The sequence below is a fragment of the Plectropomus leopardus genome, chromosome 18 (genome assembly GCF_026936395.1).
Source record: "Plectropomus leopardus strain MGB_pleo_1.0 chromosome 18, ASM2693639v1, whole genome shotgun sequence".
NCBI lineage: Eukaryota > Metazoa > Chordata > Actinopteri > Perciformes > Serranidae > Plectropomus > Plectropomus leopardus.
Window position 1 is genome coordinate 30,577,501 of NC_142193.1, and position 15,430 is coordinate 30,592,930.

At 41.8% G+C, this 15,430-nt stretch overlaps 2 protein-coding genes and 1 long non-coding RNA gene across 5 annotated transcripts in view; 2 read left to right on the forward strand and 1 right to left on the reverse strand.

The window, feature by feature from the left end:
- LOC148186534 (uncharacterized) overlaps positions 1-15 on the forward strand; it is a 1,491-nt gene extending 1,476 nt beyond the window's left edge. The window contains exon 2 of the long non-coding RNA XR_015779631.1: positions 1-15. This exon is cut by the window's left edge and continues 1,322 nt beyond it. This is a non-coding gene — a long non-coding RNA (uncharacterized LOC148186534).
- The window catches only part of syngr1a (synaptogyrin 1a), an 8,364-nt gene extending 2,382 nt beyond the window's left edge, over positions 1-5,982 (forward strand). The window contains exons 2-5 of one of the 3 annotated variants that reach the window (XR_015779629.1): positions 833-1,070; positions 1,176-1,321; positions 3,140-5,023; positions 5,119-5,982. Coding sequence is in view for 1 of the 3 variants with exons in the window: in XM_088091032.1 (XP_087947158.1) it covers positions 833-1,070; positions 1,176-1,321; positions 5,119-5,244 (510 nt within the window). In the remaining 2 variants the exon portion in view is untranslated. The remainder of the gene's footprint in view (positions 1-832; positions 1,071-1,175; positions 1,322-3,139; positions 5,024-5,118) is intronic. The other 2 variants (XR_015779630.1, XM_088091032.1) reach the window with 2 other exon arrangements.
- A 402-nt stretch (positions 5,983-6,384) lies between these two features.
- On the reverse strand, positions 6,385-11,829 carry ifnphi2 (interferon phi 2). Its single transcript, XM_042505340.2, has 5 exons — positions 9,546-11,829; positions 9,368-9,460; positions 9,117-9,272; positions 8,273-8,344; positions 6,385-8,157 (listed from the first exon to the last, which is right to left on the reverse strand). Exons 1-5 carry the CDS (start codon positions 9,672-9,674, stop codon positions 8,038-8,040), a joined length of 570 nt encoding a protein of 189 aa, XP_042361274.1. The 5' UTR covers positions 9,675-11,829; the 3' UTR covers positions 6,385-8,037.
- Between the last annotated feature and the right edge of the window lie 3,601 nt (positions 11,830-15,430).

Sequence of the window (15,430 nt, forward strand, 5' to 3'; positions counted from 1 at the left end):
TGTGTGTGTGTGTGTGTGTGTGTGTGTGTGTGTGTGTGTGTGTGTGTGTGTTTTTGTGTGTGTGTGTGTGTGTGTGTGTGTGTGTGTGTGTGTGTCGGTCATGAGACTGGCGTTAACATTCCTGAGGTTCAACACAAGACTCCCTCAAACAAAACGCCACTGTTTCAACCGGCTGCTCTGATTGGACGGTTTGATTCTCAGTGAATCAAAATCTCCGTTAAAACTTTATTGAAACTTTGTTGCACAAACAAGTGCAGTAAATGGACAGAAGTATGTGGACAGCACGAGGACACGCTCAGTCTGAGTTTCCTCCTCCTTCAGTTTGTGTCGTTCAGCTGAAACATCGCTCCCTCGTTTCAGGTGTTTCTGTTATTTTGTCCACCCTCACTTAAACCTGAGAACTGCGGATGCACCATATTTGATCTTTTGATATATAACCGATATCGATATCTCCAGTTTTTCCCCCCTGATGTCAGAGCTGATCAGCTGATCAGGTCTCTGCTGCACTGATAGATCATCAGATACTGATGGAGACACGAAACTCAGTGACTTCACTGTCATATTCGCTCGTTCGGTCATTCTTTCGTTCGTTTGTTCGTTTGTTCGTTCGTTAGAAAAATCCCTCAGCTGAGGGTTCATGTTTTAACATCGGCAGAAATCAGCGTTTCGGTTGATTCTGATATTTCACGTTACAGCTGATATCTGTTGATTCGATGACATCATCACCCGCCCTCACCGAGAGCCTCCTCCCGTTAGCAGCTAGCCTCTCCCATTGAGGATGACTGTGTGTGTTAGCATGGAGCTAGCTGCTGTCTCTGCTCTGTCTCTACAGCTCTTCTCCATCGTCGTCCTCGGCTGCGTCGCTAACGAGGGCTACGTCAACCGTCCCGAGGAGGTCGAGGAGTTCTGCATCTTCAACCGCAACCAGATCGCCTGCAGCTACGCCGTCACCGTGGGAACGCTCTGCTTCCTCTGCAGCACCGCCTTCCTGGCGCTCGACGTTTACTTCCCTCAGATCAGCGGCGTTAAGGACAGGAAGAAGGCCGTCATGGCCGACATCGGCGTGTCAGGTGAGACTCCGCCTCCTCTGGATCACCTGTGTGTGTGATTAGTGACGTGTGTAACCCGTGTTCTCTGTGTTATAGTAACACGTGTGTAACCCGTGTTCTCTGCAGCGCTCTGGTCTCTGGTCTGGTTCGTGGGTTTCTGTTTTCTGGCCAATCAGTGGCAGGTTTCTAAAAAGGAGGACAACCCTCTGAACGAAGGCGCCGACGCTGCCAGAGCCACCATCGTCTTCTCCTTCTTCTCCGTCTTCACCTGGGTACGTACCTGAGCTGTATCACCTGACAGAGCAGGCCTCACCTGAGCAGACCCCATCAGACCCCATTAAACCCATCAGACTCCATTAGACCCTATCAGTACTCCTCAGAACCTATCAGACCCCATCAGACCTCCTCAGACCCCATCAGACCCCATCAGACCCCATTAAACCCATCAGACTCCATTAGACGCTATCAGTACTCCTCAGACCCTATCAGACCCCATCAGACCTCCTCAGACCCCATCAGACCTTCCCAGACCCTGTCAGACCCCATCAGACCTCCTCAGACCCCATCAGACCTGCAGGTCGTGATGAACCAGTCAGACCTGATCAATAAGGTCCTCATTATCGATCAGTTATTGAAACGTGAAGTCCTGATTCAGGCAGGTGTCTTGGTTGTCTCTCGTGATTCATCCTGTCTCACAGTTTGTCCCCCAGCAGTCCCACGTCTTTACGATCAGACTCTGGACATAATGGACAGACTCGCACTAACCCGATTCTATCAGCTGACGTCTGAGAGCTTTTCTCTTGATGCTTTTCTTAAATTAGTTTTCGGATGTTTTAACGGTGAAGCCCCCGAGCGTTTCAGATCGGTCCGGAGACAAGGAGACACTAACGGGAGCACGGAGGCAAAAATAAAACCCACGCCGTACATGTAGACCCTCAGCTTCCTGTCCGCTCTGGACCACAATCAGCAGCTCAAACTGGATTATTATAAAACACAGAAAATCTTTGACAGCAAACCAGACACTGTTCACAGTGTGTGTGTGTGTGTGTGTGTGTGTGTGTGTGTGTGTGTGTGTGTGTGTGTGTGTGTGTGTGTGTGTGTGAGGTGTATTGATTTATTTTATGTGACATGTATTTTATTCTGTTTCCATATTTGTTGTTATGAGGTTTTATTATTTTGAGAGCTGTGTGTTTTAATCAATCAGACTTTATTTATATAGCAGTTTTCATACAAGCAAAACTGTAACACAAAGTGCTTCATACATAAAACCAAAGTTAGTCCCTCCAATTAATCAAAGACCTCGCTAAGAAACACTGGATAAAACCAATAGATAAAATAAATAAATATCATTTATTATTATAAATGATTATTAAAAGTTAAATAAATAATTATATAAGTTTAATAAATAATTTAATTATAAGTTAAATAAATATTTTAATTATAAGTTAAATAAATGATTTAATTATAAGTTAAATAAATAATTACTCTTAATATCTGATGAAATATAATTTTAAAATAATAACAATAAATACATAAAATAAAAGGATAACATAACAAATAATAGATGAAAATGTTAAAATAATAATAAAAATAATATTGATAATTATATAGCGTCTAGTAAAACAGAAATGTATAAATAATCAATAGTCAATAAATAAGGTCTTGAGTTTTCTTTTAAAAATATCAATTGGTGATCACGCTGAGCGCATAAACATCAACTCAGGACCGGGGCAACAAATTTAACTTTATTACTTCACATCATCTGCTCAAACTGCACGCCTTAACATGACTCATGATGAGCGCTTCATGTGGAGAACACGCGTAACGCCTCTGACGATAACAACATCCATGAAAATATGAAAATTATTATTATTATTTTTTAGGTAACATCTGAAGCTTTTTAAGGTCTCTGATTTTAAACTTTAACGTTCAATAACATAAAACATAAATCACACGTCACAAACATGATGCTGTTTTTTTCTGCTTGTGTGTGTTTCCATGTTGTGTTTGTGTTGGTGCGTGTTTTTGTTGTCACGTGTGTGTTGTTTGTGACATGTTTTGTGTGTGTGTGTGTGTGTGTGTGTGTGTAGGGAGGTCTCACTCTGCTGTCGTTGGAGCGTCTGAAGAGAGTCTCGTTTGAAGAAGAGTACAACAAACTCTTCAGCCCGCCGCTCGCCTGAAACACACACACACACACACACACACACACACACACACACACACACACACGCATCTAACTTCACCTCTCTCCCTCAGCCAATCAGAGTCGAGTGTTACTGACTGAAGGCTGTGGGGTTCGGCACATGCTCAGCTGTGATGTGAGACGGTTACCGCAGAAACAGTCGCTGCGTTTCCTGCAGCGGGTCGCTTCAGTTCGGCTCAGTTCAAACGCATTTTTATTTTTGAGTTTTTTAATTGTGAAAAGTTGTGAATGGCACCTTTGACCCGTCCCCATTTTTCTTGCCCTGTCTGTCGGGGTACCGAGCACAATGAAAATATTTGACCGCTGTTCACAGCGTGACAAGTTTTTCATACATTAATAAACTACAACTATAAAATATTTATACACTCTTCACAGCGTGACAGATTTTTCATACATTAATAAACTGTAAAATATTTAAATGCTGTTCAGACTGTGATGAGGTTTTTTAGACATTAATTAACTTTAACCATAAAATACTTAACCACTCGTCACACTATGATTTTTCATACATTAGTAAATTTAGTTTTTTCGGATGGTCTCTGTTCTGGAGCCTCCGGTGGCCGTTAGATGAACTGCAGTTGTCGTCAGTTCAGCGTTGGCGTCATGTTTCGGCCTCAGAGGTCGGCATTTGTGTGGACGCGTCAGTGAAACGAGTCAGTCGTCCTCACCGAGTACTGACCTGACGTTACTGAGCATGTGCCGTACCTCGATGACTCGGCGCTGTGACCTCTCCTCTCCTGGTTTCCTCGTCAGCTCAGGCTGGACTCTCATTGGCTGTTCTCTGTGCCCGTCATCAAAAGTGCCTTCCTGTTGCCATGGTAACAGAGTGACAGAGTTTTCTTGCTCAGACACGTCCCAGCTGATTTTGTCATGTGATGTGTTTTGTGATTTTTATCTTTATTATTATTCAAGTGATGTCATGACCTGTAGGATGATGTCATCATGTATTTAGATTACTGACGATGACGTGATGATCTGTGAGGAAATTAAAGATGATAAACACACTGAGCTGAAAACGAAGAGTTAATGGATGCTGTGATGTCAGTGCACGCACTGTGATGTCAGCATGATGTCACAACACATAAAATATACAACGGTACTGTAATACTTTATCAAAGCTACAGTCTGCAGAAATATTACTTCCCTAGAAACATCAGTTTGCAGACTCGTACAGAAGTAACTCTATAAACCACTGATACCCAATTTACAGCTCGTGAACCATTTTTAAATTGGCAATAAAAATTAAGTTTATAACACTGGGAATTTTTTGTACTTTTAGTATCCATAAGGTGCCAGAGTGCATAAAACAGCATCAAAATAGAGCCCCCACACCCCCGACAGAGGGCCTAACTAAGACCCTGATGTCCTAAAATCCAAGAAATGTCCTCAAATCCTAGAAATGTCCTAAAATTTTAGAAAATGTTCTAAAATCCTAGAAACGTAGATCTGCTGCAAGTGGCCCCTGGCCTCCTGTCAGTTTGTAAAAGTGGCCCCCCGGTGCAACATGTTGAAGGTCCCTGACCTGTGACCGAATCTTAGTGGCCCTCATCTATCAAACTATCCAGCCCCATAGAGACAGAACCTGATCCTGATCCTGATCCTGATCCTGATCCTGATCCTGAACCTGAACCTGATCCTGATCCTGATCCTGATCCTGAACCTGATCCTGATCCTGATCCTGATCCTGACCCGGGTGATGGCTTCCCTGCCTGGATAAATTCACCCGCCCTGACCTCCCTCCTGGTTCTGACCCTTGACCTTTAACTCAGCTGTGAGTGGAGCTTTTTGGTTATTTTTGGTCTTTGCTGTCGTCGGTGAAGTGAAACTGTGTCAATAAAGTTTGAATTGACTGGTTTGTGTCCGCAGGCTGTCCAGTGTCTGCTGGCCGTCCACAGGTTCAAACTGGGAGCTGATTCTGTCACCTTCAGTCAGGAGTACGTCGACCCCAACCAACAGGAAGCTCTGGAGGAGGCCCCGCCCACAGAGGAGTAAAGGGGCGGAGCCTCTGAGCTGACGGACGCCGTTTATCTTCGTGATGCGTTCAGGGACTTCAGCATCACGGAGGAACAATGTTTAAACCTGTTTCAGAGTCTGATGATGACGCCTCGCCAGAGGACGTGTCCTCTCCGTCAGCAGCCAATCACAGCTCAGAAGCAAAGAGTGAGTATATAAGTGAAAGTTTTATGTTTAACTCACACAGACGAGAAAAACTTTATTAAACCTGATTAACCTGTTAGCAACAGAAGCTCACTGGCCAGTTAGCATTAGCTTGTTAGCATGAGCTTACATTAGCTTGTTAGCATGAGCTTACATTAGCTTGTTAGCATGAGCTTACATTAGCTTGTTAGCAATGTGAGACCACTGAACATGTATCTCTGTAGCTTAGTTTAGCCATCATTGATGCTATGCTAATGCTACCTTCCACCCAACAGTATGAACTCATCGTGTTATTGAACGAGCCTGAAAATACGTGCTGAACTTCAAATGTTTCTAACAACAGCGCTGACCTGAAAACAGCATGTTTTTATTTCTGAGAGTCGTTATGAAATATATTTAAAACCTGTGGAGAGAGAGGCTGACGTCAGTTTGAAAATGTTTAAAGGGAAAACACTAAAAAATCTGAACTGTTTATTAAACTTAAACACGCTGAACTGTTCGGTTATTAAACATAAACACGATGAACTGTTCGGTTATCAAACATAAACACGTTGAACTGTTCGGTTATTAAACGGTGCTACAGTTTTAGCTTTAGTGTGAAGTAGCTCAGGTCTTTGTCTCATGTGTTTCTTTGTTTTTGATAATATGAAGTCTGTTTGGATCTTTAAGTATTTTATTAAATATTATGTAACTTTATCAATCTCAGCTAGAGGTTCAAAAATGCTCAACACACAAATGTTAAATGGGTGATAAAAAATTTAAATGTAGCATTTATTTACTTATTAAAATACAGCTCGTCTTTTTTGGGTTTGTAATGATAGAAATGTCTTTGTTATGGCACTTTAGTAAGTTAACAACTGTGTCATGTGACATGATGTGTGTGTGTGATGTATGTGATGTAAGTATACAGTTAAATAAAAACTCAACGTTTTACACAGAAAACAAACATGTCCTGTGTTTGTTGGACCCATTCACCCTCCCCTTTGCCGAAGACCTCCTCACACCCAGGACACACCACCTGCTTCAGCAGCAAAGCTGCACGGCCAAATGAACTGCTGCGGCTCATTCCTGAACTGCTGCGGCGCGCTGAATGCTGCAGCTAGTTGCTGAACTGCTGCGAGTAGCTGAAGTGCTGTGGCTCATTGCTTAAGTGCTGTGGCTTGCTAAATCGCTGCATCTTGTTGCTGAACTGCTGGATCTTGTTGCTGAAGTGCTGCAGTTCGCTGAATGCTGTGGCTCGTTGCTGAACTGCCGCTTCTCAATACTGAACTGCTGCGTCTCATTGCAGACTTGCTGCAGTTTGCTGAATTGCTTTAGCTCATTGCTAAATGCTGCAACTCGTTGCTGAATTGCTGCGACTTGTTGCTGAATGCTGCAGCTCACATGCTTGCAGTGCTCACACAGACAGCCATTACTCCACAAATTACGGAGCTGCACAGCCCCTGCATCGTCAGCAACACAGTTCTGCAAATTTTTCACAATAAAAAGCCTTGTGTTAACAACTGAAGGGATTCTGTTGACAGAAACTTTGTTAGAGAGCTTCTTTTTTGAAAAGTTGAGTAAAACATATATTTATATTTGTTCATGTCTGTGACAGATACAGGCATTGAAGCTGCAGTAAAAGGTGGTGTGATGTTCTCTGGATGTTCCGCAGCTAAGCAGCGATGATCACATGGTCAGTGTGTCGGGGGTCACTCTCGGACCAGCCGGCGTGATCACAGCACTGCAGCAAGAGGTCAGGTTTCACTTTCTGTTTACCTCCATGTGTTTACTATATCTATCTTTACAAAGCAGCCAATCAGCCGCTAAAGCTGTCAGTGTGATCCCCAGACTGACAGACGCAGCTGTGACTCACCGGCTGCTGATTCTGGATCAGCCGAGCTTTGGTCTTGAGTCCTGAAAAGCTTCCAGCTGTGAGTCGCTGTGTTTACAGTCTGAAGCTAACAGCTGAATTCACTCAGCGTCTGTCTGCGAGCAGCTGCGGCCACCTGTCGCTCCATGTTCACCAACTCCGCCTGTGGACTTTATTTTCAGTCTGAGCGCGTCTCACTCTATTTTTAGTTTAGCATTAGCTAATGTTAGCGGGCTAGTTTAAACACGTTAAAGTGATTCAATAATAAACCTTCAATCATCATTATTCACCTTTTATCATCTTTTATCACCCTGAACATCTGTGACGCTGCAGATGATTCAAATACAACCAGCTGAGTCATCATATTTACTGTCTGCATGTTTACTGTGTGTGTGTGTGTGTGTGTGTGTGTGTGTGCGCGTGTGCGCGTGTATGTACGCGTGTGTGTGTGTGTGTGAAAGTAGAGTAAAGGTCAAACTGTCAATTTTCTTTCATGATGCTTTAATTTAAATTCAACATTGAGACAAAGTGAGTTTATATAAAAATGATCATTTATAAAATGTGAATCATATAAAATACATAATATAAAGTATCAAAATATAAATATAAACAAATTAAATAAATGTCTTAATAAATACGTGAATAAATAAATAGATAACTTTGTCAATAAATAAATAAATAGATATCTTCAATCAGCGTGATAAGTAGTTGGTCTTGATGTGTCCTCTGTCCTCAGTGGGCATGTCCTTTATCATCACGGGACGTGTCCTCTGTCTTCACTGGGTTTCCTCAGGGTCTCTCCAGGTGAAACAGGTGCGGTAGGGTTTCTGCAGGGCGGACTTTAGGACCCATTGCAGATCTCTCCACAGAGCCTTCCAACCACAGGCGGCGCTGTCCTGAGGGACACACAGGGACAGAGACACAGAGAGACAGAGACACAGTTTGTTGGTATAATTGCGGTTGTTGAATAAGTTTGTGGGTTTTAGTTTCAGAGTGTTTGTGTGTGTTTACCTGCTGCTGCAGAGCTGCCGTCAGTTTACTGAAGTATGACGATAAAACATCCGAACCGTTACCAGCAGACAGCTGCGGACAGAGAGACAGACAGGTCAGACAGAGACAGACAGGTGAGAGACAGAGGGACAAGTAACAGACAGACAGGTCAGACAGAGACAGACAGGTGAGAGACAGAAGGACAGGTAATAGACAGACAGGTGAGAGACAGAAGGACAGGTAACAGACAGACAGGTGAGAGACAGAAGGACAGGTAACTGACAGACAGGTCAGAGAGACAGACAGGTACAGAGACAGACAGATGTGTAGACAGACAAGTAAGAGAGAGACAGACAGGTGTACAGACAGACAGGTCAGAGAGACAGACAGGGGTGCAGACAGAATGGTCAGAGAGACGGACAGGTGTGCAGACAGACTGGTCAGAGAGACGGACAGGTGTGCAGACAGACAGGTCAGAGAGACAGACAGGTGTGCAGACAGACAGGTGTGCAGACAGACAGGTGTGCAGACAGACAGGTCAGACAGAGACAGACAGGTGAGAGACAGAAGGACAAGTTACAGACAGACAGGTCAGAGAGAGACAGACAGGTGAGAAACAGACAGGGGTGCAGACAGACTGGTCAGACAGAGACAGACAGGTGAGAGACAGAATGGTCAGAGAGACAGACAGGTGAGAGACAGAATGGTCAGACAGAGACAGACAGGTGTGCAGACAGACAGGTCAGAGAGACAGACAGGTGTGCAGACAGACAGGTCAGAGAGACGGACAGGTGTGCAGACAGACAGGTCAGAGAGACAGACAGGTGTGCAGACAGACAGGTCAGAGAGACAGACAGGTACTCACACAGGTGCCCTGCTCCACCAGTCTGCTCTGCAGATGTTGGAATTTGGTGAAATTCTCGGCGTCTTTGGTGGCTCCGCCCTCTGGGACAGGTAACTCATCAAAAATATTCTCCGCCTCCTGCAGGGACTCATACACTACCCATGATGCTTGGTGGCACTGCGGGGGAACCAATCAGAGGTCAGAGTTTCCAACCACACATTCTAGTAGCAGCTCTGAGATTGGCTGATAGGAGGATGATGTCAGAGGGTTACCTGAGGCTGATTGGCTGGGGGAGCAGGAAGGAGGGAGCGTGGGAAGGACACGTTGGCGTTCAGAGACAGACAGTGGACAGGAAATGGTCCTCCCTACAGACAGGAAACAAATAAAACTTTACTGACAAATAACCTGCTGACAGTACAGGTGAGTGAGCTGGGAGGTCAAAGGTCATACCAGGTCCCTGAGCAGGTTGTGGGCATTTTGGATCAGGTCTCCCTCCAGTCTGCAGGTTGGCTTGGCAACCGCCATCAGGTGCAGACTGCACACCTGCAGGAGGACGAGCAGGACTGAAGACACTGACATGGTCCTGGTGGTTCTGGTTCTTCAGGTGGTTCTGGTTTCTCAGGTGGTTCTGGTTTCTCAGGTGGATCTGGTTCTGTCAGCCTAGTTCTGAACAGATCTCAGGTTTAGTTGAGGTTTGAAAGAAAAACAGAGTGAAGTTCAGAGTTTTAAAAACCTTTACCTGCAGTGAATCCTGGTTCTTCAGGTGGTTCTGGTCCTGGTTCTGGTTCTGGACTGAGGTTCTTCAGGTGTGCTGTGTGATCCGGCAGCTTCGAGTGTGTTCGGGTGATCTGGAAGACGGAGGAGCAGATTGTGTGTCAGCGCGGTCTGTGTGAGTCATCAGAGTGTGATCCAGACCACAAAGACCTGGACCAGGTGAATGCCTGCAGGTCCATGCAGGTCCCTGCAGGATCAGGATCCTGGACTCTTCAGTCTGAGGTTGACTGACAGACTCAGAGAGAGGAAATGTTTCTGTTTGAGTCTTTAATTGTAATCTATGAAAACTACAACTTTTAATTTGATCAAACTCACAACTCTTTGATCGATCGATCGATCGATCAATATGTTTGTGCTTCTCAGGCTTGATGCCTCAATGATGGACAGAAGGATTCAGGATGTGATGCCTGACGGCCGGACCCCAGACCCTCTGAAGGTAGCTCACCCTGACCTTTGACCCTGACCTTTGCAGCGTTCAGAGAGTTGATGTTAATGTTCTGTTATTAGAAATGTTTGAACTTTAAACCGTTTTTAAATTAAACCAAAACTTTAAACATGAATATAATATAATAATAAAGGAACAGACCCACAAATTTATCCCTCGCCCACAAAAAAAAATATTTTTTTGAAGTTGTATCTAAATGACGTTTACTTTATTACAAATTTTCTTCAGAGGGTTAAACACTGACTCATCCTGAAGCAGATCGAGCCTCCGAGTCAGCTCTCATTTCAGGGGAAAGAAAACTGACTCTTAATATTGACATCAGCTTCAATGATAACAGCACCGTTTATTCAAACGACCGTTACTGTGAATAAACATGAATAAATGTTTCTGAATAAAAAATGAAAAAATGAACTTTATTAATCACTGATCTGAATGTGAGCGAGCAGCAGCTTCAGCTGCCGCCGTCTCTCCTCGTCCTTCTGTTTACGCTCAGATATCAAATAAAGTTTCAGCTCTGATGAAAACTCGGTGAGTCAAACTGATCTGAGACCAGCAGCCGCTGAAATGAAACTTCTGAATCACCCTTTCTATTGGCTGACTAATATTTCCACCGCTCCTATTGGCTGACTAATATTTCCTGCACTGCGGCGGCACTCGATGTCTCTGACCTCCGTGGACGAGGAAACTCGACGCGTGGAAACGATGTGGCGTTCTGACTGCGAGCTGACATCATCCTGCTGCGAGGCGAACGCGATCGTTTCGATCTGAGTGAAAACGTTAATCAGCTGACGGCTCGACGAGCAGCTTCAGGAAAAGGCGGGAAAATAAAATCCATCGAGGTCAGTGAAACGTTTGAAATGTTCGAAATGTGTTTGTGTCGCCGACTCGAGTCTGAAAACTGAGACTCTTCGGGACAAAGACGTCCCCGCCGTCCACGCAGCCGAGACATTTACTGCAGTAAAAATGCAAACAGTAAAAATACTCTGATTCAGTAAAAAATACTCTGCTACAGTAAAAATACTCAGTAATAATACTCTTTTACAGTAAAAAATACTCTGCTACAGTAAAAATACTTGAATTCATGCTTTGAATCTTCTGGTGCTGCGTTCACACGGCGTTCACACGGCGTTCGCCGTTTGGTTTGATTTTCTTTTTTTAAAAACTCGGTCATGAAAGTCAGAGAGCAACTTGGCAGAAAACGTCCGAAAAATTACAAGAAGTTAGTAAAAGGCGACAAAAACCCGAAAATTACTTTCTTGAAAAAAGGGGGAAATAGAAAAGAATAGTAAACTCTGTTCCTAATTATTATGTTTTTAGATTTAAAACTGTGTTAAATTAAAGGAACAAAAACAAGACTAAAATAAAATAAGAATTAATACAAATAATAATGATTTGTAACCTAATTTTAAATAAATAATCTTAATAATTATGAATATAGTTTTTCTCTTTCGTCCTTTTTGAAGCTCATTTTTAGGTTATATATGTATTATATGATATTTCAGGTTTTATTGCTGATTATTTTTCTCTCGTTTCTGACAGAAATCAAACCTTCGTGTGTTCGGGGGTCGAAGGGTTCAGATCTGTGAACGGCGTGTGAGCGCTGCAGCTTTCAAAGGGTTAAAATGACTGATGTTAAATGGAACAGCCGGCTATCGGAAGCTCGTTGTGATTGATAAATATATCGATTATTGCCGATTTTCTCAGATAATCATTGAGTTTTTTAGTTTGTAAAAACAGAAAAATGTTCGTCACAATCAGCTCAGAGTTTGAGAAGCATGAAATGTTTTTAATTTTCTGTCAATCGGCTGATCGACGGCCTGATTTACTGATCGATACTTGCAGCTGGTTTTATCTGATCAGTTTATAAGCAAACATCAGATTGAATAATTGATCGCAGCAGAAACACTAAAGTTCACAGCTGGAGTTCATTCCTGTTATTGATCACTGAAGTCCTGCATTTATTGATCATTTATTTCATGTCTGATTGAAGAAATCGCGATTATTTGAACTCTAAAAACAAGTTTCACAGTAAAATTAATGAATAAAAACAGAAGTAAAATTTCAGATCTTTGCAGAGCGTCATCGTCAGAAAACTTATTATTGTTTATTTATCATTTCTTATTTGTTTTTATTTGTTTGTGTCAGTCAGAATATATATATATTATCCTGATTTATTGATTTTGGGAGAAAACACAGAGGATTTTATTTTTCTCTTCAGTTTAAATCCTTTAGTTTCATTAGTTTGAAAATCTAGTTTGATCTGAACTGTGCGGATTGATTAATGACTAACGACTGATAAATTAATGATTGATAAAAGCTGATGAATGAAACATGATGAGAAAACTCACTGTGAGATCCGAGCTCGTCTTCTGCAGGTCTTGAAGGTCTTTGAGGTCCTTGAGGTCCTGGTCTTGGTTGATCTGGTTCTCGCTGTGACTGCAGCTGGTTGTGGTTCTGATGAGCATCTCTTGCGGTTTAAATAAAGCTTCATCCTGAACCGACAGAAACTGAAACTCTGATGTCTTCAAAGCAAAATCAAAGCTGATAATTCTGTGAAATTTGGAAATTTCCCTTTTCAACCCCCACCTTACCTCACCCGCCATCCCTCACCCTAAACCCCCCCCCCATGCAGGGTAGGGCGTGTGGGACGTTTTACTATGAGTGTTACTACAAACACATGCAGTGAAAAGTGGAATAAAAACACAGAAACAGCAGAAATCAACTGGATTATTTCATGTCCTAAAGTATGTGGACACCTGAACCCTGCAACCCCATGCATTAACATGGAGTGAGGGTCAAACCGTGTCCACATACTTATGACCATGTAGTGTTCAGTTTAGCTGATTTTCCTAAATCCTCCTCACAGGAAAAATACACAACATGGCCAAAAATATTATTATTATTATTATTATTTTTATTATTATTATTGAAATAAACCACATGGCCATAAGTAAGTGGACAGCCACATGTTTAATTTGAATGCGATTAAACTTTGAAAAGATGCCAGATTTTATTTGTTTGTCCGTTTATTAAAAAACGAATCTCTTAAAAAGACGTTTCAAACATTTAATGAATTAATGAAGCAGACATTTCAAAGATCATCACTTAACCTTCAATGGCCTCGATAACTGTCGGCACAAATATTAAAATGATGACTTTTAGGTCTTCAGGGATTTTGTTTTTCATCAGGACTCAAATCATTTCTGCTGCTCATGAATGAGATTTGAATTTAAGTTTTATTTCATATTCAGATGATCAGCGATTAAAGAAATATCTGATTAACAGAAACTTTCATAGATGGAAATGTATGAAGGTGGTTTAATTAACTAAAAGAAAAGGAATAAAAATAAGATTACTTTTTTTTATCGAGTGTGTTTGTTGGTACTCAAAGACACTTAGCATGAATTAGAAACAATTGTAAAACCTGCATGGATGGTAAACATTTTGGAAAGTTTTGCTTTTTTCCTTAAAATTTGTTTTAGAAATATTTTGTCAATATTTTCTTCTTTTAGGTTCTTATAAGTTTTAAGAAAAAAAATGTTAGTCATTCTTTGTCTTGAAAGTTTTTTGGTCTTTTTTCTTCGATTTCTTATCTGTGGTTTTTGAGCAAAACATTTTGGTGATTTTTTTCATCTTTAAAACTTTTTAAAGATGAAAAAGGAGACCCCCCCAACATTTCTGCAATTTTTTTTCTTTACAATTTTGGTCAAGTTTTCAAAAACAATAAATATATATTTTGGTGATTTTTTTTCACCCAAAATGACACCATTTATTGTGTGAAAAACAAAATAATTTCCAAACTTCAGCAGTTGTTGTTGTTGTGAACGTTCGTGATATTAAAGGAAGTGAAAAGTTTTCAGGAACGTGTGTGTTTATATTTAAAGAAGCGTCCTTTCAAGTTTTACGTATTTGTCCCTTTATCAAACAACCTCAGTCATTTCAACGATTATTGTCGAGATTATGCAGTAAATAATGACTTGGTTTTCAATACGTGGCTCCGGACCCTCTGAGGGACGCAGGAAGAGGAAACAAGATCTTGGAAACGTCTTGTCCAGTTTTCCGTCTCGCTGCAGTTTTTCCTCGGAGGAGAAAATGACGTGCTGGTGACGTGTTGGTGACAATGGGGACAAGTTGCGGATCAGCGGTGACTGGATTGATTTCGCAGTAAAGGAGAAACGGGGACTGAAAAGCTTAATGAGGGGTGGAAAGTTAACGAGCAGCAGTTTGCTGAATCATCAGCGTTTGATTTCAGCGTCAGACTCGGTTAGGTTCCATTCTGACACGGCGAGTCGTCTGAATCAGAGTGAACGCCGTCTGTGGCGTCACTCAGGATGCGGTTTAACCCCCAATATCTTCACTTCACATTTACGGCGAAGACAAGAGACAGCAGGAAGACAAGCGTCCGTTTACATTTAGACAGAAAAGAAAGAGCGAGGGAGCGCTGAAACAGGAAGGAAACTCCCTCTGAGGGATTTCTCCTTTTAAACACTCTCAGTTTGGGCTGAAATGTGACGCAGCGACGTTCACTTTCCATTTCAGCTGCAGCCGAGCGTCCACTCTGCTGCTTTTCACGACAACATTCACATTCACAACAGCATTTACAGTAACATTTACAACATTCACAACAAAAGTAACATTCACGTTCACAGCAACATTCATAACAACATTCACGACAAAATTAACAATAACATTTACAACATTCACACCAGCATTTACAGCAACATTTACAACATTCACAACAAAAGTAACATTCACATTCACAGCAACATTCACAACATTAGAAATAACATTCACAACAAAATTAACAATAACATTCACAGCAACATTCACACCAGCATTCATAACAACATTCACGACAAAATTAACAATAACATTCACAGCAACATTCACACCAGCATTCATAACAACATTCACGACAAAATTAACAATAACATTCACAACAACATTCACAACATTAAAAATAACATTCACAGCAACATTCACATTAGAAATAACATTCACAACAACATTCACACCAGCATTCATAACAACATTCACGACAAAATTAACAATAACATTTACAACATTCACACCAGCATTTACAGCAACATTTACAACATTCACAACAAAATTAACA

What these genes read in the sequence shown, in the direction of transcription:
- ifnphi2 (XM_042505340.2), bottom strand. Translation starts at nt 9,674, where the DNA reads ATGTCAGTGTCTTCAGTCCTGCTCGTCCTCCTGCAGGTGTGCAGTCTG. An exon ending in TGGTGGAGCAGGGCACCTGT is followed by an intron (nt 8,345 to 9,116) that starts GTGAGTACCTGT and finishes CTCTGTCCGCAG; the next exon opens with CTGTCTGCTGGTAACGGTTC. An exon ending in CGGCAGCTCTGCAGCAGCAG is followed by an intron (nt 8,158 to 8,272) that starts GTAAACACACAC and finishes TGTGTCCCTCAG; the next exon opens with GACAGCGCCGCCTGTGGTTG.